Source organism: Tachypleus tridentatus, chromosome 13, assembly GCF_004210375.1.
Source record: "Tachypleus tridentatus isolate NWPU-2018 chromosome 13, ASM421037v1, whole genome shotgun sequence".
In the NCBI taxonomy this organism is placed as follows: domain Eukaryota; kingdom Metazoa; phylum Arthropoda; class Merostomata; order Xiphosura; family Limulidae; genus Tachypleus; species Tachypleus tridentatus.
In genome coordinates this window covers 160,898,121-160,926,059 of record NC_134837.1, presented here as the reverse complement: position 1 = coordinate 160,926,059, position 27,939 = coordinate 160,898,121, and the positions used below count along the sequence as shown (strand labels likewise).

General features: G+C 32.5%; 1 protein-coding gene across 1 annotated transcript in view; it reads left to right on the top strand.

The window, feature by feature from the left end:
- Window positions 1–27,224, top strand: part of LOC143239552 (putative glutamate receptor) — a 33,699-nt gene extending 6,475 nt beyond the window's left edge. Inside the window, exons 3-12 of the mRNA XM_076480731.1 lie at window positions 10,404–10,582; window positions 11,677–11,874; window positions 15,610–15,777; window positions 17,240–17,337; window positions 17,628–17,718; window positions 21,161–21,319; window positions 22,319–22,475; window positions 23,634–23,854; window positions 24,493–24,758; window positions 26,256–27,224. Of these exons, the coding sequence (XP_076336846.1) occupies window positions 10,404–10,582; window positions 11,677–11,874; window positions 15,610–15,777; window positions 17,240–17,337; window positions 17,628–17,718; window positions 21,161–21,319; window positions 22,319–22,475; window positions 23,634–23,854; window positions 24,493–24,758; window positions 26,256–26,475 (1,757 nt within the window). The 3' untranslated portion in view covers window positions 26,476–27,224. The remainder of the gene's footprint in view (window positions 1–10,403; window positions 10,583–11,676; window positions 11,875–15,609; window positions 15,778–17,239; window positions 17,338–17,627; window positions 17,719–21,160; window positions 21,320–22,318; window positions 22,476–23,633; window positions 23,855–24,492; window positions 24,759–26,255) is intronic.
- Window positions 27,225–27,939: the final 715 nt, after the last annotated feature.

Below are 27,939 nucleotides of genomic sequence, written 5' to 3'. Positions count from 1 at the left end.
GCATTAATTTAAGATTAACTTCCACAATATCTTGCTGAAAACTTTCAATTGTCTATTCTTCGCTGTCATAGAATGGTGCATAAATTTAAATAATGGGTAAATCAGAAGGTTTTGTCTCAAAAGGTAACTAACACTAATTTGTCTAAAACAGGTCAGAAGCATTTCACATTTTTTAATTTCTATTCTACTGACATACCTATACTCTGTCATATTCCTTTCCTGCTTAATACATAAGTTTACAACGTTTTTCTATAGGAGTCTCTGTTCCAATCTGCCTAGTCTCAATTAACCCTTGAATCTTTTCATATACTGGTATACGAAGTTTAGATATATAAATCCTATACATTTCTTGTTTTTGTTTTCATCTTAATCTCGTGTTATCCGTTGCTACCTTTATGAATCCAGGTACCAAAGTTGAAGGGTTCTTCAGGAATAACGTTTCCCGCAATATATCGTCACAGAATCCACTACTTACATAAGTATCGGAAATCTTCTCAGTCAACTTATCGTCACAGAATCCACTACTTACATGAATATCGGAAATCTTCTCAGTCAACTTATCTTCACAGAATCCACTATTTACATGAATATCGGAAATTTTCTCAGTCAACTTATCTTCACAGAATCCACTACTTACATGAATATCGGAAATCTTCTCAGTCAACTTATCTTCACAGAATCCACTACTTACATGAATATCGGAAATCTTCTTAGTTGCACACTTTAACAAAGTCTGTCTAATGGTCTTATGGTTGCCGTATCTTTGCTACTTTATTCGAAGTGTCTAAAGATAACTGGGGTTAAATGCTATGATATGATGCCTGAAATCCACCTGTAACTGACGTGTGTTAGCGCCACGTCAGGTGGATACCAGTTAACGGACAGTCTGGATAGGTTTAGATGATCAGTTCATTACATAAATCCCATTCTCCAAACAAGAGCCTTAAATCAAACGAGAATCAACAGAAATGTATTAAATTAAAAGTTACAAATTTGAAAGTAGAGAATACTAATTGTTAACAGATTATAAATAGTCATACATTGTGATGAAACAATATTCAGTGAGTAGATAAAGCTTTTAAAACATATGTACTTTTCTCCTGTAGTTTCTATTTGGTTTGAGATACAGTTCAATGATACAAAACTGCATCCTTTACTTCTAAGTATACTTGTAGTTCTTTGTACAGACAACTTTAAAGCAACATTTAAACAAGATAACTCATAATTTTTTCAATTGTTTATAACTTAGTTTTATCTTTGTCTTTGTTCTGAAACATTTATATTCCTTTTTCTAACAAATAAATATATAATTGACCCCCAGTAGCACAGCGGCATGTCTGCAGACGTACAAAGCTAGAAATCTAGTTTAGACACCTATGGTGGCAGACCACAGAGAGCTTTGTGCTTAACTTCAAACAAACGAATATATAATTATATTCCACTTCATTTATGTTGAATTATTTCCAAGACAAATTAACATAACACGTGTAAATTTTGTTATATTGTCTGGTTTTGTACTACCTTTGTGCTGTGTCAACAAATTGTGGTAAAACACACAATACCATAAAACATTAATATAATATGGCTAACAAGGTCGTAAACACTTCTATTTCAGAACATTATACGGCTGCAATGCGTTCTTTTTAAACCCTTGAAAACTAATATAATTCAATTTGTTTGTTTGTAGTTAAGCACAAAGACGGACAAAGGATTATCCGTCCTCTGCCCACCACGGGTATCGAAACCTGGTTTTTAGCTATGTTTGTCCGCATACATACCACTGTACCACTAGGAGGGGCGTTTTGAAATGGAGATAGATCATGGTTGGTTTCAGAATATTAGTTGAAGGAACCAAAGAATTGAAACTAAGTCTAAATTCATGCTTCAGTCTTAATCCACGGGGAAATCTATTTTTTAACGATGTAAGTCTACAAACATACCCTACGCTTTGGGGGGGGGCAATACAATTTCATCATTAAGAAAACGCATGTACTTAAAGATGATAAATGTAAGTGTTTTCTAAATCGTAAAAAAATATCAAGAAAAATCGCCGAAGATTATTATAACTACCAGGATTTAACGTATTTGAGCAATAACAGTAAATTATCAGTGTATACAATACACTTTCAGAAAGTTTTCTCCATCACTAATTTAGTCGAGAAAAGTTAGAGAGTGAATACATCTGTTATCTACTTTTAATAAAAAGAACTTAACAACTCTTCATTTTCAATATGAAATTCCTGATCATTTAGCTATTGGGTATAGATAGACCCTGTTATGACAACAGATATAACGGTAATATGTTTTATTCAGTGTAATCTCATTTATTTCGCCAAATTTGATTTACTTGGTATTTCACGCAGTTAAAGCGTTATTCTTCTATTCATAAAATTACCTATGGAAAAATTGAAGATGTAATGATGAACATCAATTGGAAAGCGAATAAACAAAACAACCATTTACATCACTGAGATTAAGACACATCTACAAGCGTATTAAAGTTTGTTTCGTTGTTATTAAAATTATTTTACGTTTTTTTTATTGTCTTGTTTATGTGAGTTTCTAAAATATTAAGTTAATGCAAGAGGTATGTACTGAAATTAAATAATCTGTAATTTCCACATAATGTACCTTCAACTGAACTCATTTCATATATTTCACATATTATCGATTCTCTTTTGTGGACACTGTTACGAAACGTAATACCATTGTAATTCCTTTATATGTAATTTTCAAAAAGACTGAAAAAAAATGCAATATTCCCTCATCCCACTTTGTTAAGAAATTAAGAGAAAATTGCCTTTCAAAGTTTATGTTTTGTTAAAAATATGTTAAAAAACTTGCTTAAAGCATTTAACCAAAGCCTAATCACACTGTTCACAAAGTCCCCATATTACACGGAAAATGTTTATTATATATAGGTGTATGGTAATGGAATTGTAAAAGGATTGTTTTTTTTATTTGAATTTCGCGCAAACTACTCGAGAGCTATCTGCGCTAGCCGTCCCTAATTTAGCAGTGTAAGACTAGAGGGAAGGCAGCTAGTCATCACCACCCACCGCCAACTCTTGGGCTACTTTTTTACCAACAAATAGTGGGATTGACCGTCACATTATAACCCCCACGGCTGAAAGGGCGAGCATGTTGGTGTAATCGGGATTCGAACCCGCGACCCTCAGATTACGAGTCGAACACCTTAACACGCTTGGCCATGCCGGGCCTTGTAAAAGGAATGTAAGAAGTACACAACATCTTCCTTGTTTTTCACTTCCTATAATATTTTCTATTATGTTAGATCATTTCACGTTTGTCGTTTTCTCTCTTTTAATGCCTCTATTCTCTGATTTTAATACACTGCTGTCGGGTTACTTGAGAATTTGTTTTCAAAGTAAAATGAAACAAAATGTGCTACTACAAAGCCCTTAGGATTAAGGATCAGAAAAAATAAAAAAATATTGTCACATTTATATAAAAGGGACGTAATACTGATGTAGTCTTTCAGGATACAAATAATGAGTTGAAGTGGAATATAAACATGAAGATCTCATTCGCAAGACTACATATAGCGTCGTATTTCACAACTTCCAAACACAATACAAACTTCTTACGTGAAAATTGTAATAAACGCATTTGAATGCATAATTTTCCACATGATGGACTGTTCTCATACAGAATGGTTTTATTTCTACTTTTTCACCGTTGTAAACAATTTTTAGTGTTGTATTTTCATGTTTGAGTAAAGAAGTTCAACAACTAAAACTTATATTTATCTTATTCTTTATATTTTCAGTACTATTGTTTTGTAGAAAAGAACTTGTCACACAGTTTTTCACTAGTTGACACCTGTCGATAACGCTAGAAACTTGAGGTATTTTTCCTCGAGTTATTTTACACCTTGGGAACCATAATTAAAAGTTATCGTCGAATGAATAGACGGTCGATAATTCTACGCAAACGAATTTCTTTAAACCAATGATTATGTGACATTTTCTTATCAATATACGTTAACAGCAAAATATATCAGTTAATCAATCTAACATATAACTGCAAATCCATTAGAACTTGAACAAAAGTATTGAATATTCTTTTGATGTCATGCAGGTCTAATTATAGTGATAGCAGAAAAGCAGTAAATTTTATTATTTAAAGGTGTATAAAGATAATACCAGTATGTCTGCGGACAGATACCGCTAGAAGCTGAGTTTCAATACTCATTGTGGGCAGAGCAAAGATGGCCCATTGTATAGCTTTGTGCATAGGTCCAAAGAATCAATCATTCAGAAGTGTACGAAAAATAACTTTTGTTTGTTTGTTGAGTTTTGCGCAAAACCATTCGAGGATCATATATGCTACCCTTACTAATTTTAAAGAGTTGGTTTATATGTGTTTTTTTTTTTTACAATTAAACATTGTAATCCTGCAAGAGTTGGGGGAAAGCATTTAGTCAATATCATACACTATCAACTCTCGATGTATCCATTATACTAAGATCAGCGGTAACTTTAAAACGCTTCTAAAGATAAAGGAACAAGGACATTCGGTGACGAGATTCGAGCCTACTACTCGTAAATTGTGAGTCAAGTATTTTAATTGCCATGCCAACACACGGAGTGTATTCGTTTTTTATTGTTCTTTGTTCTGAATTCCTTGCAATCCTACAAAAAATTATCTGCGCGAGCCGTCACTAATTTTACAGTGTAAGTCTAAAGGGAAGGCAGCTAGTCATATCCACCCACCGCCAACTCTTGGACTACTCTTTTATCAGAGAATAGTGCGACTGACCGTCACATAATAATATTCCTTACACTGTGAAAATGGTTCGAACCAGCAACCCTCATGTTAGAAGTCGAGCACCCTAACTACCTGGCCATGCCGGGCGGTTTCTTATTGTTAAGCGCAAAGCTATAGAATTGGATATATGTACTTTAACCACCGTCGATATTAAAATAAAAAAAAACATATATAAGCAATAGCCACTACGAGCAGCAAAGTACAAAGCACAGAACACATTATAATGCTACAAAAAATATAACCTCTAGTGATATTTTTAACTCAGCGTAATTTCGGAATAAATATATTATTAATAGAACTTTACTTTTATAAAGAACAAAACATATTTAATGTTTGTGTGTGTGTTTTTCTTATAGCAAAGCCACATCGAGCAATCTGCTGGGCCCACCGAGGAAAATCGAACCCCTAATTTTAACGTTGTAAATGCGTATACTTACCGCTGTGATAGTTGGGGGTGTATATATTTAATAGCCTGATTCATCGAAGTCCTAGTAGAGCTGAGAAATGTAATATTTCCAAACAAAGCTAATTCTTACTGAGATTTTCACTATTTTTTGCCTCACATGTTCTCGTATTTCACTGTGATCCAATTTCTATATCTCGAAACAGCCATCAATATATATATCCATCATTATGAGTACATACCAGTATTCAATTCAGTTGATGTGTGTATGTTAATAAAAAATGCTGCGTTCATTTGTGACACATTGTCTAACTTATTCAAATCTCTCCATCTGTCAAATATACACATAACAAATATCGAGAGATAAAAGTTCATAAAATGATGACAATCACAAAATCCGAAGAAATAACTCATCTAGATATAAAACATTATGCACTACCGTGTGTATGAATACTACTGACAGAGTGTATGAATGCTACTGACAGAAAAATATGGTGTTATATTTTTAAAGTACTGCTTGAAACCTAAACAAACCTCCACCGACGAAGCATAAATGACAAGTTTTCTCAGCTTAATCAAACTTTGGAGTTTAGAAGTGACTCTATAAATGAAGCAGTAACTGAAAACATCAAATCATCTTGACGTTCAGCAAGATATCATACATCCTTAAATATTTTACGTTTATTAAATTTTTGTTACCCTATCTATATAAGTTTGTTTTTCTAGGTTAAGAGTAAGGACGTTTTGTATCATTGGCTTTTCATACAGATGCACTAGAAATTAATTACTTTGGGAAATAATACTACTAAAAAAAACGTCAAATAAAAATATACTTTGCCAAATTTCCTGAATGTAAGGAAAGAGTTTTAGTTTAAAAATAATTCTGATTCAGAGAACTAATTAGACACTGACGAGAACATAGCAACATGAAAGACAAAAGAGAACAAAAAATGAAAATCAACTTAAAGCATTGGCCAGATTGTCTATGAAGTGTAGAAAAATCTAACTGAACTAGTGAATAACGATAAATAATAAGTTTTGTTTCACCAGTCTTCCAAAGCGTTAAAAAGTTTAATGTAGAAGAGCAATATTGAATAATATCAATAAAAAAACTTTAATACAAGCACCTTAGGCTTCGAGATGTGGAAGCAATAGATGGAAAATTATAAGGGTAACTAAACTGAAGTTTAATTGTATTCTAAAGACGGCTGATATGAGTACTAAAACTTCAGTTAAAGCAGTGAATAACGTTTCGACCTTCTTAGATCATCTTCAGATTAATAAAGAGAGTTTGAAACTGACCGTTGCTGGGCACATGTCTTAAAAACCAAGAGTGTGAAGGGATACGAAATTGTAGGAGGCATTGCAGTCAATTGTTAGATTACACAATGTAACAAAATTTTTACTTTTTCTTGTTCCTGGGCAGAAAGTGCTATTTCCCACTTGCTTATGCCTAAAGTAAATGGAAAATACCAATTTTTCTCTTCAAACTTTGCTTTTATGACCTGGATAATGAAATTTTCAAATTTACCCATTTCCCAGAACATTTCAGATAGATTCAGTGCTGAGTAGTTGATAGAAAATTTTCTCGAACTTACAAGAATTTCAAGAACTTTCTAGAATGTTGTAAAACTGACGTGAATTTTCAAGAACCTTTTAGAATTTTCTCGACCTTTCCATAGTAATATATATACAGAGGCTCACCACCCACCACTTCGGGGAATTCTAACTGCCTAAGTGAACACATAGCGCTATCTGGTTTTATCAGAGATGGCATCAAGAACCTGCAAGCATTCTCCAGAAGCTTCCAGAAGCCTCAAAGCTGTGCTGCTCCATAATGAGAATAAGTATCCGCCTCTTCCCCTGACTCATTCGGTGTACCTCAAAGAGGAATACAACAGCGTCAAGACCTTGCTAGAAGCCTTGAAGTATGATGAGTATGGCTGGGAGATTATTGGAGATTTCAAATGGTGGGATTCCTGATGGGTCTCAAAGGAGGCTTTACCAAGTTTTCCTGTTATCTTTGCCTTTGGAACAGCGGGGAATCCGCAGTGCACTACAACAGGAAGCACTAGTCACAACGGACCGAGTTCTCTGTGGGGAGGCACAATGTCATGTGAGAGCCACTAGTGGACCTACAGAAGGTGTTGTTCCCACCATTGCACATAAAATTGGGTCTTATGAAACACTTTTTCACAGCTCTTGATAAGGAGTCTGCAGCCTTCAAGTACCTTTGAGACTTATTTCCTAAGCTGTCTGAAGCAAATGTCAAAGCTGGTATCTTCATTGGACCACAAATAAAGAAGATCCTGAAGTGCACAGAATTCCCCAAAAAGCTCAGTAGGAAGGAAAAAAGCGTGAGGCAGCTTTGTCGCAGTGGTTCGGGGCTTCTTGGGCAATCACAAGGCCGAAAATTATGTGGAACTGATTGAGACTCTGGTGAAGAACTACGGCAAACTGGGCTGCAGGATGTCCCTGAAAGTTCATGTGCTTGACGCTCATCTTGATAAATTCAAGGATAACATAGGAGCATGCTAAAAGAGCAAGGCGAGCGCTTCCATCAAGATATACTGGACTTTGAACGCCGCGACCAAGCAACTTATAACGAAAACATGATGGAAGACTATATTTCGGGGCTGATACCTCTAAGTAATTTACATTACAGTCACTAATCTAAAAAAAACTACTCACTTCTAATCATTTTTGTTCATTTTTGTATAACTTTAGTATAAATACATGTAAATTTTGATCAATTTGTTGTTTAAATCAGACCTTATGTAAATGAAAATGTGCAAATATGCCCATTTTTACATAGAAAATAGGTTAATTTCTAAATGTCATTATCTAGGTCACAAAAGCAAAGTTTGAAGGGAATAATGGCCATTTTCTGTACTTTTACAACATAACACATACTATCCAGGAACAAAATTTGTGTTATATAGTGTTATTAATTAATATAGGTATAAAGGTATTCCTTTATATTGGTTTAATTTTGGTTTTAATTGTGGTATAAGAAGGGCTTTTTTATTTTTCTTTTGTTTGTATTTGTTTCCCTACTTAGTATCTAGGTGTTTTATTAGTTATGTTATGTTTATTTGATTTGCAGTGTCCAAAAATGTGCGAAGGTTATTGACCTATGAATCCTTCAACTACAGCCTTGTTAAATACATCGCATAGGAAGTTTCTTGATCAATTTAACCCTACAGCCTTAATGGCCAATTTCGACATAATCTCCCTCTTCACAAAAGTCTCAACTGCCAAAGCCTGTAAGATAGTTTTAGAAATTTATATCCAAGACCCAAACCCATTAATACTCATCTCCAGCAACCAATTAGCAATTCTCATACGATTCATTACCACCAAAACTAACTTCATGTTAAATTATCAAAACTAACTTCATGTTAACTGACCAAAACTACTTATAAATAAATACCTTAAGTATGGACAATTCTGTGTCACCAATTCTAGCTAAAATTTTTCTGACACAAATTGAATTCAGCCTTACACCCACCATTATACTGGTACAGACATGTTGACGATAAACTTTCTGGATTCACATCTACAGAACACACAATTAGTTTTTCAACTTCGTTAACTCTATACAACCCAATATTAAGTTCACCTATGAACACAACAAAACTAATCAAATAACATTTCTCAACCTCAAGATCATAAGAACCGATAAACAATTTAAAACAGAAATTCACAGAAAAGTCGCAAATACTAGACTACACATTCTCTGAAACTCAGCACTTGTAACAAAACAAAACTCAACATATTAAGAAACCAAATAAACAAAGCCACAAAACTGTGAGCACCTCATAAAAGTAATGATAAAATCAACCAAATAAAACAACACTTCATCAACATCAGCAAATTTCCTTCAAAAACCGTTGAAAAAATTATACAGACACACTACTAGACCAAGAACACAATCAACAGCAAACAAACAATAATAAATTTAATGATACAGCCAACTATAAAACCTTTCATTGTTGCATACCATATGTTCCTAATGTTAGTGCTAAACTAACCAATATTTGGAAAACTTACAACAAAACATAAGATTCCAGTAAATGTTAAGTTCAATCAAAAACTAAGTACACAACTAAAATCCATACTATGCAAAAATTACACTGAGAAATATAACATCAACATTATTTCTAAAATACAACTGCTACAACTTCTGCATCGGAGAAACAAGCAGAGAAATAGAATCCAGATTCAAAGAGCACAGTAACACTTTCGCACATGTTTGAACACTGCAAATAATCATAGAAAACACAAAAATAATAAATAAGTAAATTAAAAAAATTCAAAACCAAATAAGTATTACTTATACAAGAACTCAAACCAAAATTATACCAATATAAATGAACACTTTTATACCTGTATCAATTAATAACTTAACATCTGGGCGCGACATGGCCAGGAGATTAAGGACAAATACGTTTGTCCTTTCAGCCGTAGGGGCATTATATTGTCAGGTCAATCCCATTATTCGTTGGCAAAAGCGTAACCCAGGAGTTGGCGGTGGGTGGTGATGACTAGCTACCTTTTCTCTAGTCTTACACTGCTAAATTATAGACAGCTAGCGGAAATAACCTTCATGTAGCTTTGCGCGAAATTAAAGAAACAAACCAAGCATCTGACTGCAAAGCCCCCTTTATATTTCGTACCTGTTTACACTCTTGTCCTTAAGACATGTGCCTAGCAACCATTAGTTGCAAACTCTCTCTGTTAACTTGAAGATGACCTAAGAAGTCAAAACGTTGTTCTGTTCTTAAATTTAATACCTTTTTACTTCAAGTGAGCTTCTCATCATCATAAATAAACTGAAAGTTGAACATATTAACTACTAGATAATCACATTTTATAAGAAAATTATTAAAATAATATTTGCCACATTCATATGTGTATTATAAATAGTTTTATTCAAGCTGGCTTTTGATCCGTTTTACTCATCATGCTTAATGAACAGTAAGTGGAAAGCTTGCTGCAACAACAAAAATTACAATACGTATATCAGTGTGGTAAAAACTCATTCTTTCCTCAAGAAGTTGCAATATAAATTAATATCATACATATTATAAGACGACGGCGCTTCGATGAGAAATCATACTTATTGATGAACTATCCTTAAGTAACAATAAGAGATCAGGGTATTTCTTAATTTATTAAGGTGTCTCAGTTTTATTCATCGTCACAGGAACAAGTCTTTTAATCGAAAACCTGTTTCATCAACGTATCAAGGCGACCATAATTAACCTGAGTTATGTACCAAACTTCAAATGGCCACGAAACCAAGGCATGCTCCAAAACTATCAAGGTTACGTTTTTCTTGCAAGAAATGAAAAAGAGCTGAAAGTTTTCATGAAGCGCATTCAGGTAATATATGGCATATACCAGAGTCGTATAATATATTCTTCGATAATTCTTGTCTTTGTGCCGAATAAATGTAAACAATTGTTTGCAAAATACATATTATTATACTAATACATACATTATGTATTTATAGTAAGTGGTATCAATTTTAATTTGATTTATTGAAATACTATGGGACATGTTTGGGAATGTCTGGCAACAAATACAAGAGAAAAATTAACGAAAGAAAAAGATTTATTGTATGGTTCAGAAGTATCCGTCTACTGTAAGTCAGTTATGTAATTTCATAATTAATTAAAAGCTATAGTAGGACATAAAAACTTGCTTCCGTTATATGCAATTGTGAAAAAAGCAACGCAAAAACGCTCATAAAAACTGGAAATAAAGCGAAAACGCAGCTTTCCATGTATCTCACCATGGACCCAATAAATTTCCATACCAAAACTTTTAAAGATCTATCATCATCGTGAAATACGCAATAAAGTCCCATAGAAACGCATAATACAAAACTGAAAATTTGTATGTATCTCCCCATAGACCCAATGAGCCTCCATAACAAATTTGGTGAAGATTCATTCAAACCTTGAGAAGTAATTACATGGACATAAGATAGTACAACAATATTTATATATATTCTATGTGAAAATATACAATGTAACACCAAGTTAAAACTCCGCTTGTTCAGATGATTTTTTTCACATTTTTCTGCAACTAATAAAAATAAATTTATAATACCCCAAATTCATGGCATGTCTCTTAAAACCTTCAATGTTTAATGATGCCTATAAATGTAGCAGAGAAAATACCTTTAAAACTTCACCAGATTAATAATAAAAACAAACTGTTGAGTAAAATTAAATCGATACTAAATAATAACGTAAATAATAACGTGCAAATAATATATGTAAGACGCTATAACAATGTACTTGAAATGGTATATTTTGTCATATGTTTGTATCGCTATTGAAACATATACAGTTAGAGATACACTCATGTACTTGCATGAGATTCTAAACACGAGTTTGAAACAATATTGTATGTTTCTTATCACTTATGAGTAAAATTGATTTTGTATTAAAAAAACTGTATCATTGCAGAATTTAGATCTCTTTGGTCCTCGCAATCCTTGGGTTCTCTCGTGTGGGACAATGATAAGTGACGTAGCAAATTACAAAACATATCTAACTGAGGGAGACAAGGTAATGCTTCTGGTAAAAACCTCTACAGAAATGCAAAATGAATGCTCTAATGAACCCCATAAGAGCTTGCAGGGTAGTCAAGAAAACTGTGAAACAGTAAGATATGATATGTCTTTAAATATAGAAGAGTAATTAGAAAATAATAACGTATTTTTTATTTTATAAGTTATCTTTTAGTACAGTATTTTATAGGAAAATTACAAGAAATTTACATACACGTTACTTTAATTAATTAAAAACAAAGCCAAAACGTGGATTCATATTTTGTTTTCTCAAATAAATGAGGTATAGTAAGAATCAGTTTAACTCTGTCTTTATCTATGTCATTGATGTAAATGAAAACGAACAAAGGTCTATTCAGCGCCTTTATCTAATTCAACTGTAACGTTAATCCAATTTTTTAAGTCCCATTTTTAACAAGACTCTGCTTTTCTTTCACCTGGTCGGTTTTCTATTCACTTATCCAACATACTCCCCATGCCGAAGATTATACTATTTTAATAAGCTTTTTATACTGCACTTTGTCAAAAGTTTTTTTGAAAATACAGATGAACTAAATTCACACCAGTGCTCCCGTTTACATAAGAAGTAACCTCTTTTAAAGAATGTTGAAAACTAGTCAAGCAAGATTTTCTCCTAGTAAACCCATGCTAATCATTAAAGATAAGCATCATTTACCAAATTTCAATTTTTTTCCCACTTCTGATGTAAGAATAACTGGTGTAATTTTTATCCTATTCATTAAAAAAGATGAGTATCTTTAGCCAACTTTTAATCTTTTGGTGCTTGCTCACTCTTCAAGATCTTTAAAAAAAATTAGTAAGTAACTTACATATAACCTGGCTCAGGATATTCATCATTCTTTAAACTTCCCTTTTTTGTTTCAACAAGCTCAGAATGAACATTATCATCTTGTTTCCATCTATCAACTGTTCAGGATGAAGAATATTGCATGAATCTTTATTAGAAAATATTGAAGAAAAGGTAGAATTTTATAACCCAGCCATCTCATAATCATCAGACATAAAACATCCCTATGTCATCACTCAAACATCATATTATCAACCCAAATTTTTGCTCAACTTAAACGCATTTGAAGAAATCCTAACTATTATAATATACACACTTGCATTCAACCTTTTTTCACTTAGTTTTTGATTACCTACTTAATTAACTTTCTTGATCTCATATTAGTCGTCCATCTTAAAGGTAAATTTAAGATGAAATTCTTTAATTTTATCCTTTATACCTTTCGTATGTCATCTTAGGTTTTTATTTGCAACCACTCGTTTTTTTATAAATAATATACTTATATTGAATATTTAATACTTTATTATTCAAATGTTTCCACATTTAATAGTATCGCTAACTAATTCAGTAGCCCAATTTGTAGCATATATTCTTATCTCATCTCTAAAACATTTGCTTTTTGGAAATTCGAAACAAAGATATTGTTATTTCTTATTTCAGTATGCAACCAAACATCGGATTTAATTGGACACTGATCACTTGAACCCAGACGTTCCTCATTCTTATTAATATCTACATTAAAAGGAAGCAATAAATTTAAAATAGTATTGTTACTAGTGAGCTCCTTAACAGAATGGTCAAGATAATCGTTCTGAACAATTTCTAAAAATCGGTTTTCCTCACAATGTGACATTATCGTGTCCCAATCTGTATGCCTGAAATTAAAATTCTCTACAGCTTAATTCATTGTCTCGTTGTAGAGTTTATCAATAATTTCGTCTAAAAGCCTTCTACTTTTATAACCACTAAGAGAAATACAAATAGTTTCAACCTCGTTGTTATTAACCTTGATATTCTGAACAAGGTGGACATCTGATTTTACATATAAAGCTACTCATTCCCCTATTTTTATTTTTCTATTCTTTTTAAATAACTTATAACCTATAGCCATTAAATGTCTTTGCATTTCAGTTATTTCACTTATATTAAAATCCTCCAATTCAAATGGTGATTTAAAGTCCTCTGCTTTATATTTTATGCTTCAAGCATTACAATAGTAACAAGTTAATCTATCATTAAACCTACTTCTGTACTTCGTTTCTGCACTATATATTTCTTTAATATCTTTTTCATTGTTCCGACATTCCTCCTATTTAGACTCAGTTTAAAGTTGTCCTTAAAACTGAATTAATAGTTAAAAATCATTGCAAACTAGACAGTTCATGTTCTATTTAAAAATGTAAGCTATCTATTCCAAAGAGCTCCCTTTTCCCATGGAACTGATCTTCCAAATCCAACCATCCATGTGTTCGTTCTTATATGTTAACTTAAACCTACCATTCAGCCCTAATAATCTACTTATGATTTTATTTTAACAGTAAGTTCCCCTGATGTACTCTTCTTTACATCACAAACACATATGTGCATTATAAAGACATCACCACTGCTGGCATCCTTTATTGCAATCGTTAATCCATATATTATATCTTCCATACATGCACCTGGATAGCATCATCTAATTATTACTCCAGATACTACCCTATTTATGTACCCTACTAAATATGCACCTATAACATCCCTATGTTTTTCATTTCTCACGCTATCTGCACCTTTTGATTTCTTTCCTTCCCCTAGTTTTTCATTTACACGAAATCTGTTACCTAACAGAATTTTCTTATTACTATTAAATCCAATATATCTGGCCCTATTATTAGTATTTCTAACGCCATAAAAGCCATTATCGATTATTGGCATTTATATCACATGGATGCAAAAGCTTAAGTTTTTGTGGAATTCTGCTGTCATTTTCAACACTTTACCCTTCTATTTAATATATTACTTCTATTCTATTCAGTATGGCCTAAGATTGATCTCCAAGCCTACATACAAATTACTCATTTTCACTACTAGCTTCCTGAAATGTTCACGGCATTCCCAATATTCCAAATAAATGTCACTCTTTTCACCTATCAAATTACAAACCATGACACCGCCTAGCACTTACATTACTCTTTAGTATTATAGCGTGGAAGTAAGTAATTAACACTACATATAAGTATTGAAGTAGCCTATTGGCAACACAAGTTAGATCAATTTATCAATAACTTATCTTCTCACTGACAGTTACATTTATCTTTAAAATAATAAGTGACAGATAACCAATCTGTAAGTGATATTTATACAGTAATAAAGTATATTTAGCCTGTTTTATGACTTATGTATAAACTAAACTGTATCTATGGTCACGTTACATTTACAAAGCCGACTCTAATTTTTTTAATTTACATCACAAAGTTTTAATTTAACACTTTAATATTAATACTGTTGTTTGCAAAACTTATTACATCAACTTATATTCTAAGTAATAAGTAACACAACATACTATAAATAGTAATATTAATTTCTTCTTTAAACATAATTAACTAAAATATTCTGAAATCTTCAAGAGTTCAGATTTCAAACGTTTTCACTTTTTCTAGCGCCCTCTACTCTACGTTTCCTTTATAAAGTCGAAGGTAATTTAACTTAAAATACAATAACTCTTTGACTCTGAATATTTATAAATGAAAATTTAACGGAACTGATGATAATATAGACAGCAACACAATCTATAATAGTATTTATCTATTGCTATAGCACTGTTACGAAAGTCTGCTTGCTTCCTATAATGTATACATTAGTTAATGAATAGAAATACCAGAATAGACATGAAATAGGTGCTTCATTTTTGAATTTCTCTTTGTAAAATAGATGTGATCCGAATGTATAGAATATTGATTGCACTTTTAATTTCAAGTTAATCTTATAAGTTCAAGTTATAACGGGTTATATACTCAGGGTTTGTTTCTTAATCCCTCTTAGAACACTACATTTAAAATATGGTCATCATACTCACCTGGAGATGGAAACATAATTTTCCACCAAAAAGGAACTTGGTTCAAGAATCTGGGGATCAAAGGACCACATGATCTGTTTTTTCCACCTTTCATAAAGCTCCAAAATAGAACTTTAAGAGTAACTTCACTGGGTGTAAGATCAAACTTTTTTTTAAATTTATTTTGAAATAATTGAAGAGACATAACTAATTATCTTCAGTCATTTGAGGATTGTTTTAAAAGTTGTTGAGTTATTTTATTTATTTTTAAAAAGTAATATCAGAGGTAATTTTCTCAGCATTTAATACTTTTAATACTTGCTTGTTTGAAGGCAACCCCTAAGTTACCCAATAGGCTATCTGTGCTCTGCCCACCAGAGGTATCGATAGCCGGTTCCTAGTGTTATAACTTCACAGAAATACCCGCTGCACCACTGGGAAAAGATTGTAATACTAATTAGAAGGTTTAAATATGATTTGAAAATAACATAAGTACAAATGTATGTAAAAACAATTGCTTACGGGACTATAAACAATATGTTACTAGCTTGTACAAAGTATTATTTGTACATTTAATTGAAACAATTTCCAAATTAAATGTTTCGGTTAATCTATTTTTGTGTTTTTTTATTTCTTAACTACAAATCTTAGGTCTAAAACACTTGTCAGCAGATAATAGTTCAACTAAACCTTTTTTTATATATTGAAGAAATGCTTATATTAGTTGAAGTATAAAACAGACCTCCAAGAATGGATAGGATGGTCCATATCTAACTCATTACAAGTACAGGTTACATTATATATTTTGTATTTAGCAAATGTAATTCAATCACTTAAATAATTATTTAAACAGTCTCAGCAGGAAACAGCAGGACGATGGGGAAACCGCTTTACCCACAACCGTTCATCCTAAAAATCCAATAAACTTGAAATGTGTTTCTTTCACGGCATATTCAGCTGACTATAGTTAATCATTGTTTGAAACCAAACAGGTGAAATTCTGTGAAATATTTTGTTGTAAGCATAAAATATTTACTGCGCTTGCAATAGATCAAATTTGTTGTAAAACAAAATTAACTGAAGTCCACCATTATGTTTACGCATATGGTCACGTAAACCATTGTCAATATGTCATAACTGTTGATATACTGGGGATGGCCACTTTATCTAAGGGGCGACATTATCTCACCTTTTACTTTGTTGTATCGTCCATATAATTTTAGTCAAAGAACACAGACTTGTATATGTATGTATGTAGGGGTAAGTCACATTTATAAACTGGTTAAATTTGAACTCTTCAACATATCAAATACCTTTATCAATTACTAAAAATAATTTTCCCGTTTGAGTAGATTGAGTCATCCTTTATTTATATTTCTATAGAGAGTTCGTGTTCGCTAATTTCCCAGATAATATGGTTTAATCGTTTCAAGAATGGCATTTATATAAAACGTGCGATGGAAAATTCAGCAATTTAACATCTAATACATTTTGTTATATTGCTAGTAACAGAATTGAAAACTAATACACGCTATTTAGTTTAACTAGAAAATCATCACTTGCATGAGGTAAGATGTCTGAAAATTACGTTGTTGCTGTTTTTTTTTATCATTTAAGGGGTACCCCGTACGACAAAAGCCTCAAGGTAACAGCACTCAGTGGTCTGGGTACATGTTTACAGTGGTTAACGCCTTAGCTGAAATTCTGAATTTCAGGTATTTATGAATTTACTGATCAACCTACTGTTTGACGAGATGCCTATCTTAAAATAAATATATATCATTTTCATGTAGTTATATTATTTCACTTTTTTCTCAAATAAAAAGTTAAAAACTAGCTTCACTTGCCAAACGATAGCTGTCATTGTAAACCATTATTTTAAAAACTTTGGAGGTATTTATAAAATAATAGTATAATAATAAAGCTTAAAGAACAGTTAAAAAGAACGTCTTATAATAAAAAATAAATAACAAGTGTAACGATAAGTATTTTTTAAATGTCATAGCTATTCTGTTCAGGACCCCAAGGAGAAACATTACGGTATAAAATCAGAAAATGGTTCTTGGAATGGATTGATTGGAGAACTAACAAGAGGGGTAAGTACTGATTCGGTACATATTTTCTGCTTTTACTGTTGCATAACTACCTTTTATTACACGTAGTTACATCAACAACTTATGTTAAAGAAGTGAAAATAAAGAAAATGATACAGGACTGTGGAAGTTGATGATTGAGGTAACCGTAGTTTTTATGTATCTTGACAGGCTGTATCTTTCTATAATTGATAATGGAATAACAGAAAACAAATGCATGTTTACAAAGAAAAGGATTTGAAAATCTTAACTTTCATTAAGGATTTCTGGTAATACAAGAAACTCCGATTTTTTTCCGAGAAAAATTTTGCATGTTAAACGTGATATAAGTTTTATTAGTGTACAAACGAAAATTGATTGTACTCTAACGGACAAGTTTAGGCGGAACGTGGCGAATCGAGTGGCGTGTCTGCACCGTGAACCTGATGATTCATGATTCGCCTTCCATCACCGCTGAAAAGTACCTCATAATTTAGAGCCACGTTAGTGCTATAATTGCGTACACCCTTGTGCAAATTGTTTGAAACAAATGGTCATTTTACAATATTTTCAGCATGGCGGCCAGTGTAGGCTCGCTGGACCCGCTGATTTCCTTTAATAGTCATTTATTCGCACAGACGGCGTCATTAGCTATGTTTTGCAGTACGGTCGATCTATTTTTGGGATATATGACGAAACTTTGAGAAATATTACGTCATTCAAAATTGCGTTGGAAGGGGGGGAAGGCGACCAATCAAAAAACAACTTTTTACCAAGTCAATGAAGAAAAAACGGTATCAATGGGATCTGAAATACAAGAACTGGACGCAAGAACAATGGAAGAAGGTGTTATTTAGTGACGAGACTCATTTCTTCGTACAGGGTCAAAGAAGTCTGCATGTTCGCAGATCTCCAGGTGAGAAACTTCGAGAATCTCACATCAATCAGTTCGTAAGACATCCCTTAAAGAAGATGTTTTGGGGCTTTTTCAGCTACTATGGCGTCGGAGGCTTACATATCGTAGAAGGTATGATGCGAAGACCACAGTACATCGAAGTTTTGCAGAGAAGAGTCGTTCCAGAATTGAAAAAGAGATTTCTAGATGGACCTGGCATTTTTCAGCAAGATCTGGCTCCATGCCACACTTCGAAACTTGTGAATAATTTTATGACTACAACACGAATAAAAGTGCTGGACTGGCCTGGAAACTTTCCGGTCTTAAATCCTATTGAAAATCTTTGGACTATTTGTAAAGAAAGACTTCGTGGAAAAGACTGTACTACGAAAGATAAGCTAATTGAGGCCATAGTTGAAGTGTGGTACCACAATCTAAAAATTAGTAAAGATTGCAGTCAATTCGTGGACTCGATGCCAAAGCGTATTAATGATCTTCTGAAAAATAAAGGCTGTCATATCATGTATTAATTTGTGAGTAGTTTTTAAATTCTCAGAAATAAAACGCAAAAAAATTGAAAAATCGTAATTTTCCGTCTTGTTTCAATTAATTTCAATAAAGGTGTATTTCTATCCCCAGTATTCGGACAGACAACAATAGCACAAGGCTTGGCTGCGAGTTTTATTGAGTACCTGCACTGCCTATCAGTTCCAAGCTACAGACGGCTAAACGCATATAACGATCACGCAATTTTGTATCAAAATTCGAAAATAAAAACAAACAAACAGGACAAGTTCAAAACATTATATTTTTCATGAGAAAAGTTCTGATAATCCGGCGAGAACAAAATTTGTTGATGGCGATGAAAGAATGGAATGAAAGAAAAGTAGGTTAAACAGCTTGTGGGTCAGTCACTAGTCACATTGTTCTGTAATAGCTTGTGTTATATGGAACAATAAAAAAGGCATTTTGTTTAATCAGACATGAATACGTACATGTGGTACTAAAAATCTGTTTGCACACTTTTCCTATCATTTTAAGCCAAATGTTTTGAACAGATAAAACGTATATTGTTATCTCACCTCAGAAATAACGAAGGGCTCGCGAATATAGAATGTGGAATGACGGGCGTAGAGATTTGTCGCTGTTGAAATGAAAGAGATAGGTATCAGTGTAAAGATAAACAAGAAAAAATAAAATGTAACAAAACCAACGGGAAAAATGTTGAATAAATATTAATCCTCTAACGTGCTAACATTATTAAATTCTGTTGTTGCTGTTAAACACAAAGCTATACAATCGGATATCTGTGTTCTGTCAACCAAGAACACTGGTAACACATTTTAGCGCAATAAACTCTCAGATTTATCATTTGGGGGCTGTTAATCTGATTGTTTTTTTTTTTAAGTTCACGCAAAGCTACTCGAGGGTTATCTGTGCTAGCCGTCCCTAATTTAGCAGTGTAAGACTAGAGGGAAGGCAGCTAGTCATCACCACCCACCGTCAACTCTTGGGCTACTCTTTTACCAACGAATAGTGGGATTGATCGTAATTTATAATGCCCCCACGACTGAAAGGGTGAGCATGTTTGGCGCGACGAGGATGCGAACTCGCGACCCTCAGATTACGAGTCGCATGCCTTAACATGCTTGGCTATGCCGGGCTTGTTAATCTGAAGATAATAAAAGAAAATAATAATATTTGTTTAAAAAAATAAAAATTAATATAAACATGCTTTGTTAATTAGCTGTCTTTTCTCTATAGTCAATCATTTCATATAACCCTTGTGTAACTTTGCACGAATACCTGAAAGAAAAAGATAAAACAAACCTGCATTTTTATGTCTAAAAACACTTGTAATCTAAAAAGATAAATCAAGTTTTGGACACTGCTAGTTCTTTTCGGGGCCCAGCATGGCCAGGTGGGTTAATCTGAGTGTCGTTAGTTCGAATCCCCGTCGCACCATCATGGGAGAGCGAGTATGTTTGGTGCGACCAGGAAGTTAAGTCGAACGCCTAAACACGCTTGGCCATGCCGGATTCCTTGAGAGAACTACGAAAGCAGTGTGAACTTAAGTATTACAGCACTGTTTCTTTACTTTTCTACATCAATGCACAGTGATATGTTATTTATAAATAATAATATGTATATATAATATGTTCATTCCTTCTACTAAGAACGTTTTAAATGATTTTATCTGTTTACTTACTAACTTATATATGTAATAATAAAATATAAATCAACATTGAAAACACAATTTATTATATAGTGTAGCACAGAATCTTTCAAACTTACTTTATTCAATGATTATTCTAAGAACATTTAACATCAAAAGGGTTAGAAAACCATTTCTTTTGTTCTAAAATACTATTTTACTGAAGTTTGCAGCTATGATAGCCTGTGTGTGTAGTTAATAACTCTAAATAAGGATGTTATGATAAATTGTTAGAGATTAGTAATTATCAGTGTAACTATTAATCTAAAAGTACTAATAATAATTTCTTCTGAAAACTGATGCGTTATTCAACTCTCCAATACTTACTATAGATAATAAAATACGTAACATTTTAGGTGGCAGACATGGCAGTAGCGGATCTTTCTTGGGATGTAGAACGAGCTCAAGTGGTTGATTTCACGTACCCTGTTTTCTACGAAACCACAAAATTCATTTACAAATCGCCTAGTTTTCTAAGTCGTGCCTGGATTCTTTTTGAACCTTACTCAGTAATGGTTAGTTTTACATATATTTAATTGTACATAGTGACTTTGGATAAGCTGAAGAAATAGCCAAAAGAAGACAGAAATAATTGCATGTAATATAAAATTCTGATACAGTAAACAGTTAAGAGTGTAAAATTATCAAAAGTATTAAAACAGGAAGAATTAGTCATAAGAATTGGCACTGCTTTGAGGAAGGGCGTACAAGGTTGATTAAATGGATCATGTGTTGATGATATATATAACAGCAATCTCTATTTCTGTTATGCATTATCCCTATCTTGCACAAGAAACCTGTAATAATATGTTTCTTATCAAAAAAAGACTAAACATTTTACTTTTTTAATGCAAACTTAGGTAATTATTAAAATCGTGAAACTTGTTTGTTTTTGAATTTCGCACAAAGCTACTCGAGAGCTATTTGTGCTAGTCGTCCCTAATTTAGCAGTTTAAGACTAGAGGGAAGGCAGCTAGCCACCACCACCCACGGCCAACTCTGGGGCTACTCTTTTACCAACGAATAGTGGGATTGACCGTACATTATAACGCCCCCACGGCTGAAAGTGCGAGCATTTTTGGTGCGACGAGGATGCGAACCCGCGATCCTCAGATTACGAGTCGCACGACTTAACACGCTTGGCCATGCCGGGCCAAATCGTGAAACAAAGTTTAATTTTGCTTGGTTAAAATTAAATTCACGATCACCGTTAATGTACCTAATTTGAATATACGAGAAAACAGGCTAGCATTTGCACTGACATTTTGTTTACCTCGGGAAAAAATATAAATTATAGCAAACAAAAAAGGGAGATCAGTGGAAAAGTGTGTATTTATATGGATGTATACAATATATTAAAATGTTAAAAAGAGGTTCTTGTGGTTCCTGAAATTAGTTATTTGATGAAAATAACAGTTTTTATAGTATTAAGTTTCTTACTTTGTGTCTTTTATTGTGATTTCACAAAATATTTTATTTCTATGTGTCGTTAACCATAATTTTTATTTTTTCAGCTCTGGATCACGTTAGTTTTTGCCATGTTAGTTTTGGGAATTGTCATGTTTCTCTTCACCTTTGTGTATAGCAATATATCAGAAAATGAAACATCATCTGTAGTAGAACTTGTAGAACAATGTTTGGAAAACTCGTATCGACAACTTGTTATTCAAGGTTTGTTTGTTTTGAATTTCACGCAAAGCTACATGAGGGCTATCTGCGCTACCTGTCCCTAATTTTGCAGTGTAAGACTAGAGGGACGGCAGCTAGTCATCACCACCCACCGCCAACTCTCGGCCTACTCTTTTACCAACGAATAGTGGGATTAACCGTGACATTATAACGTCCCCACGACTGAAAGGGTGAGCATGTTTGGTGTGAAGGGGATTCAACCCCGCGACCCTCGGATTACGAGTCGAGTGTTATGCCGAGCCGTTTTTCCAACATTAAATAGACCTAATCTGACATTTCTCGCATAATGTTACTTTAAAAGATCATTTTTGTCGAAAGTTAGCTCTATTCAATTTATTAATTATTGTACTATTTTATGCAAATTCAAAATTTTGTTATTAGCAGTAAATGCATATGTATGTGACTTATTTTTAAGTAACAAAGTACAATATTCCTTAATCGTTCATGTAGCAAATGTAAGTTATCATATGAAATAACGTTATCAATATGTAACTCCCCAGTTATAAAAAAAATAGAAAATATTGTGTCCTTCACAACAAGCTCTTTCTAAAATTTAACTTGTAGACAAAAAATATTACGTCATAGATCTAAGCAGAGTTGCCAGATGGAAGAAGATTAAATCAGTCTCATATATTATTATTATTAAACACTTACTCTGATACTCAACAGAACAGAGAGGATAATAATTATTATTATTAAACACCTAATTTGATACTCAACAGAACAGAGACGATAATAATTATTATTATTAAACATCTACTCTAAAACTCAACAGAACAGAGACGATAATTATTATTTTTTTTAAATACCTACTCTGAAACTCAACAGAACAGAGACGAAAATTATTATTATTATTAAACACCTACTCTGAAACTCAACAGAACAGAGACGAAAATTATTATTATTATTAAACACCTACTCTGAAACTCAACAGAACAGAGACGATAATTATTATTATTATTAAACACTTACTCTGATACTCAACAGAACAGAGACGATAATTATTATTATTATTAAACACCTTCTCTGATACTCAACAGAAAAGAGACGAAAAGTATACGAACAGGACAGAATTAGGATATATATATGCGTGTACTTTAATTTCATTTTGTAAAATGTATTATGTTTAATTCTCTCAAGGATGTGCTTGGTTGCCGGAAACAGCGAGTTCAAGAATAGTAATGGCCGCTTGGTGGTTTACTATGGTTATTTTCAGCTCTGTCTACAGTGGAAATCTAACGTCTACTTTAAGTCTTAAGAAAACTGAAAGTCCAGTGAATACTTTAGAAGGCTTCACCTCAAAGTATCCTTCATTTCAACTAGTTGTATCAAATGGATCTTTGGCTCATAGTTACTTTAAGGTTTGTAAATCTCAAATACCACATACAACAGCTCAATTTTGAGCTGTTCCCAAATAATTTTCTTCGTATGTTACATGTAGTCATCTTATTGCTGCAAAACCTGATTAACTTCACGTTAAATAAACTATGAGACTTTGTTGGTTATTTCTCCTTTCTGCAGTGGACATTTAACTCACTGGAACAATACTTTAAGCTTATAAAAACGGTTGAAGAATATTTGTAAGTTTGTTCAGTATTTTAATATATTTACAGTACTGAAATCGTTTTCATTTTAATAAAAATTACGGATGACAACACAGTTACAGCTCCTGTTCGCTAGCATATACTATGCCAATAATTATCTTTAAAAAAGAGGGTTAAGTAATGTACTTTATTGTGCGTCTTCTGAGTTTTATTGTATATTCAGATAATTAATTTAGTTCTATTTTGATTTCGATTGCCATAACTAAGTTTACTTTTGAGTAAGAAGTCAAAAAATTGAATTAAGTATTTTACTACGCACTGGTAACTTATTTAAAAAAGGAATCATAAGCCACAAGTTTTAAGAAAAACCCATAAACAACCTAAAGAAAAATTTTCACGAAATTTGAAACTACCTTGTTTCAAAAGTTTTCTTTTCTTTTCATCAATTTATTTAGAGGTCCGAGTATTTTAGAACACTCTGGGAAACTAATATTCAGTACGGTGTTTTGAGTCTCGATGATGGCAGCATTATGAAGCTTGTGAGGAATGGCTCTGTGGCCTGGATTAATGAGGAAGCCATGATGGATTATAAGATGCGACAGCTTTCTGATGGATCCAGCACTGTGTGTGATTTCTACATCGCCAAAGAGGAACTTTTTCCTTCTAACTGGGCCATAGCCTTTCAGTACGATAGCCCGTTTAGAAAAATATTTAATAAATAGTAAGAAATTTATCAATATTCGCACAGTTTGAAAAATTAATATCATTTGTCACGTTAACTTAGGAAATATTGTCCTGTATTTTCAATGGTTAAACTTCCCAATCCTATTACTTAACTGACCTATTATGAAAAATATTAAATATTTTGAAGAATTATTAATAAAAAAATATTCATGTAATTTTAAGGTAGTAAAGGATAGTGTCTCTGCTCCACAAGTTTATCATGTATTGACTGTGGAAGTGTCAGTCTAGATTGTCAACATCTAGAAATGTGACACTACCAAAATCATGATTGTCTATGGACAGTAGCAGAATATGAAGTAAGCCGAATCCAAAGGAATAACAGTAATTATGATTAGTGTAATAAACAAAATATAAGATCATAGTTTATGATATAATAAAGCATATTATGTACCAATTTATCTACAATAATGTCATAAAAGTAACTATACGAAGGCCTTCAGAAAACTGTAACATTCCTTATCCCAATTCGGATGTGTAGTGATTTAAATAAAACTGATAAAAATAACAATCACTCAAGTTTTATAACTTCACACCAAAACAGTTATCATTGAAGCAGCTTAATGATACAATTAGCATCAGAACCATTATTATGTTTTTCGTACTATAGCTGATCTGAATAGCCTTAGTATTGGACAAAAGGCTTCGTCGGTACAGGATATAGCAGATCTGGCTCTGTAATATATTATATATTCTTTTCACTTTAGTCTTTAATTGGAATTTTTATTTATTTAAATGTTCTTAAAATTCTTGTATCTGAGCCTTATCAATTGATATTTTGTACAGGAAACATTTAGAAAAAGGATCACACTTTTCTATGAAACATATACATCTTGGAGTTTGACATAATTTTTCCAGCAAACTTGTTGCTATGCTATATAGATCTTTATTGATGTCATGCTGAGAAAATTTATTATAAACCTTTTCTTGCGTCATTACTATTAATAAACCTATGTGCTGACAATTTTGCATTGATTAACTTGTCATAATCATATGCCACTGAGAAGCTATAATTGTTCCAGAAAAAAAGACATAATTTTAAATTTTCAGACTATCCTATCAGTTCTTGTACAGTCACCAAATCAGGCGCTTTAGATATTTATGATGATTACGATCATTAACTTGAAAAATATACAAAAAATCTCCAAGATTCCATTTCTGGTAAAAGTAGAATATAAAAATAAAACTTCTCAACAGAATAGAACTAGAACGTCTCGAGGATTGAACTTGAAAACTAAAGATAAACACTGAACAAAATTCTCGGAAATGAAGTTTTATAATAATTTATATTTTTTTAAGATTTTATACCTAAGTAAGGAAATATTTGTTAAAACATAATATAACAAAGTACTTACTATTTGAGAAGGGAATATAAAACGGAAAATATACCATAAAATAAGAAACTGTAAACATTTTCAATACAATTAATGGTAAAGAGAAACGAATGACCAAACCTCACTTTTTTTATTTCCTCTAGTATATTTTGGTTGAACGCCATGGGCATAACAGAGAGATGGAGAGATAAGTTTTGGACCGTAACTAACTCCAGCTGTCGATTAACAGATGGGATAAACAAGCAAGACTTAGTTCCTATCAACATTAACGAAACAGTTTCAGTTTTTGTTATCTTGGGTATTGGACACTGTTTATCGTTTATCGTGTTTCTTGCTGAGATATTCTTACGTAAATCAAAGTAAAGTAAACTGTGAAAACTTTAGATGGTGATAAATTATAATTTAACCGTTTCGTTGTTAAAAATTTAATTGAAAACGAACTCTGGAGATCGTATATTGTTCGAATCACTGATTGGCTGACTATGACTTGACGTAACAAATTAGAACAATGAGAAAATTATGAAACTGATGATAATATATTGAAGGCGTACAAACTTTATTTTGTTAAATTAAGGTTAGATTGAAGTGTGACAATATTCCAATTATTTACAAACGCCTTACAGTGTTTATTATCACATGAAACAACGCAGATTTTGTATCTACTCTTTTTCAAATAAGTTTAAGGAGAAATGAAGAACGTTCATGTCACTAATTGCATGTATCTGTGATCCATAATATTTAATAACAAATTAATATTTATTATGTTACACCAAGATATGACCTTATTTAGTTTTAAAGCAAGTAGCTGTTACATTTTTCTGAATTTCTATTTACCACGATTGTTTTTCACAGTTGTGTAGTTTTCATAGAAAAGGAAAACAAACACATTAGTGAAATATCTAAAAACTTTGGTTATATGCTGTATTTACCGTGGGAAATCGAAACCCAGATTTTAGCGTTGTAAATCTGTAAACTTACTGCTGTCCCACTGGCTAACATCTAAATCAACATAAAAGAATAAAAATATTACTGGCATTTTAATTGCCTTTTCAGGACATATTTCACAGGAGATCTTTTTGTCGTTGTACTGTATGCTTATATATAAAAATAAATGTTTTTACCTTGCCTCATATGTGAATAGTTTATGAAAAACCTTAAAACACATCTATATATTTTATCTGAAATGTCTATTTAAAGTTTCTAAATTGATTTCTAGACAACTCATAAACCCATCTATGTTCCTAATATTTTTAATGCTATGACGTGTAGTGAAACCAGAAACATGGTACAAAAATATATCCCATTGAATAAAGTTATTGGTGGTTCGGGTGTTTCACCCAATGATTTGTTTGGATATAATTTAACTAATTATTTTTTGCTTTCAAGCTCAAACTACTCAATAAGTCATCCGTGTGTGCCTACAACGGGTATCTAAATCCTATTTTTATCACTATATCATCACCTACTTACCTCTTAGCTACCAGAAGGCAGGAATACATGTATGCTAACTATCTGAAGGTTTCATCGTATCATTGTGCTATGAAATGCTGCTGTTTTTAAGCGAGTTCACTCATTTTGCATCTTAGAAAGTTATATTTAACAATATTCTAGTGCCTTATAATAAATAATGTAGACGTGAACAAAATGTTTACTTTGAATTTTGCACAAAGCTACTCGAGTGTTATCTGTGCAAGCCGTCTCTAAATTAGCAGTGATATAGTAGAGAAAAGGCAATTAGTCAACACCACCAATAAACAGCTTTTTTATGTTGTTTGTAGTTAAGTACAAAGCTGAACAATGAGCTATCTGTGCTCTACCATTACAGGT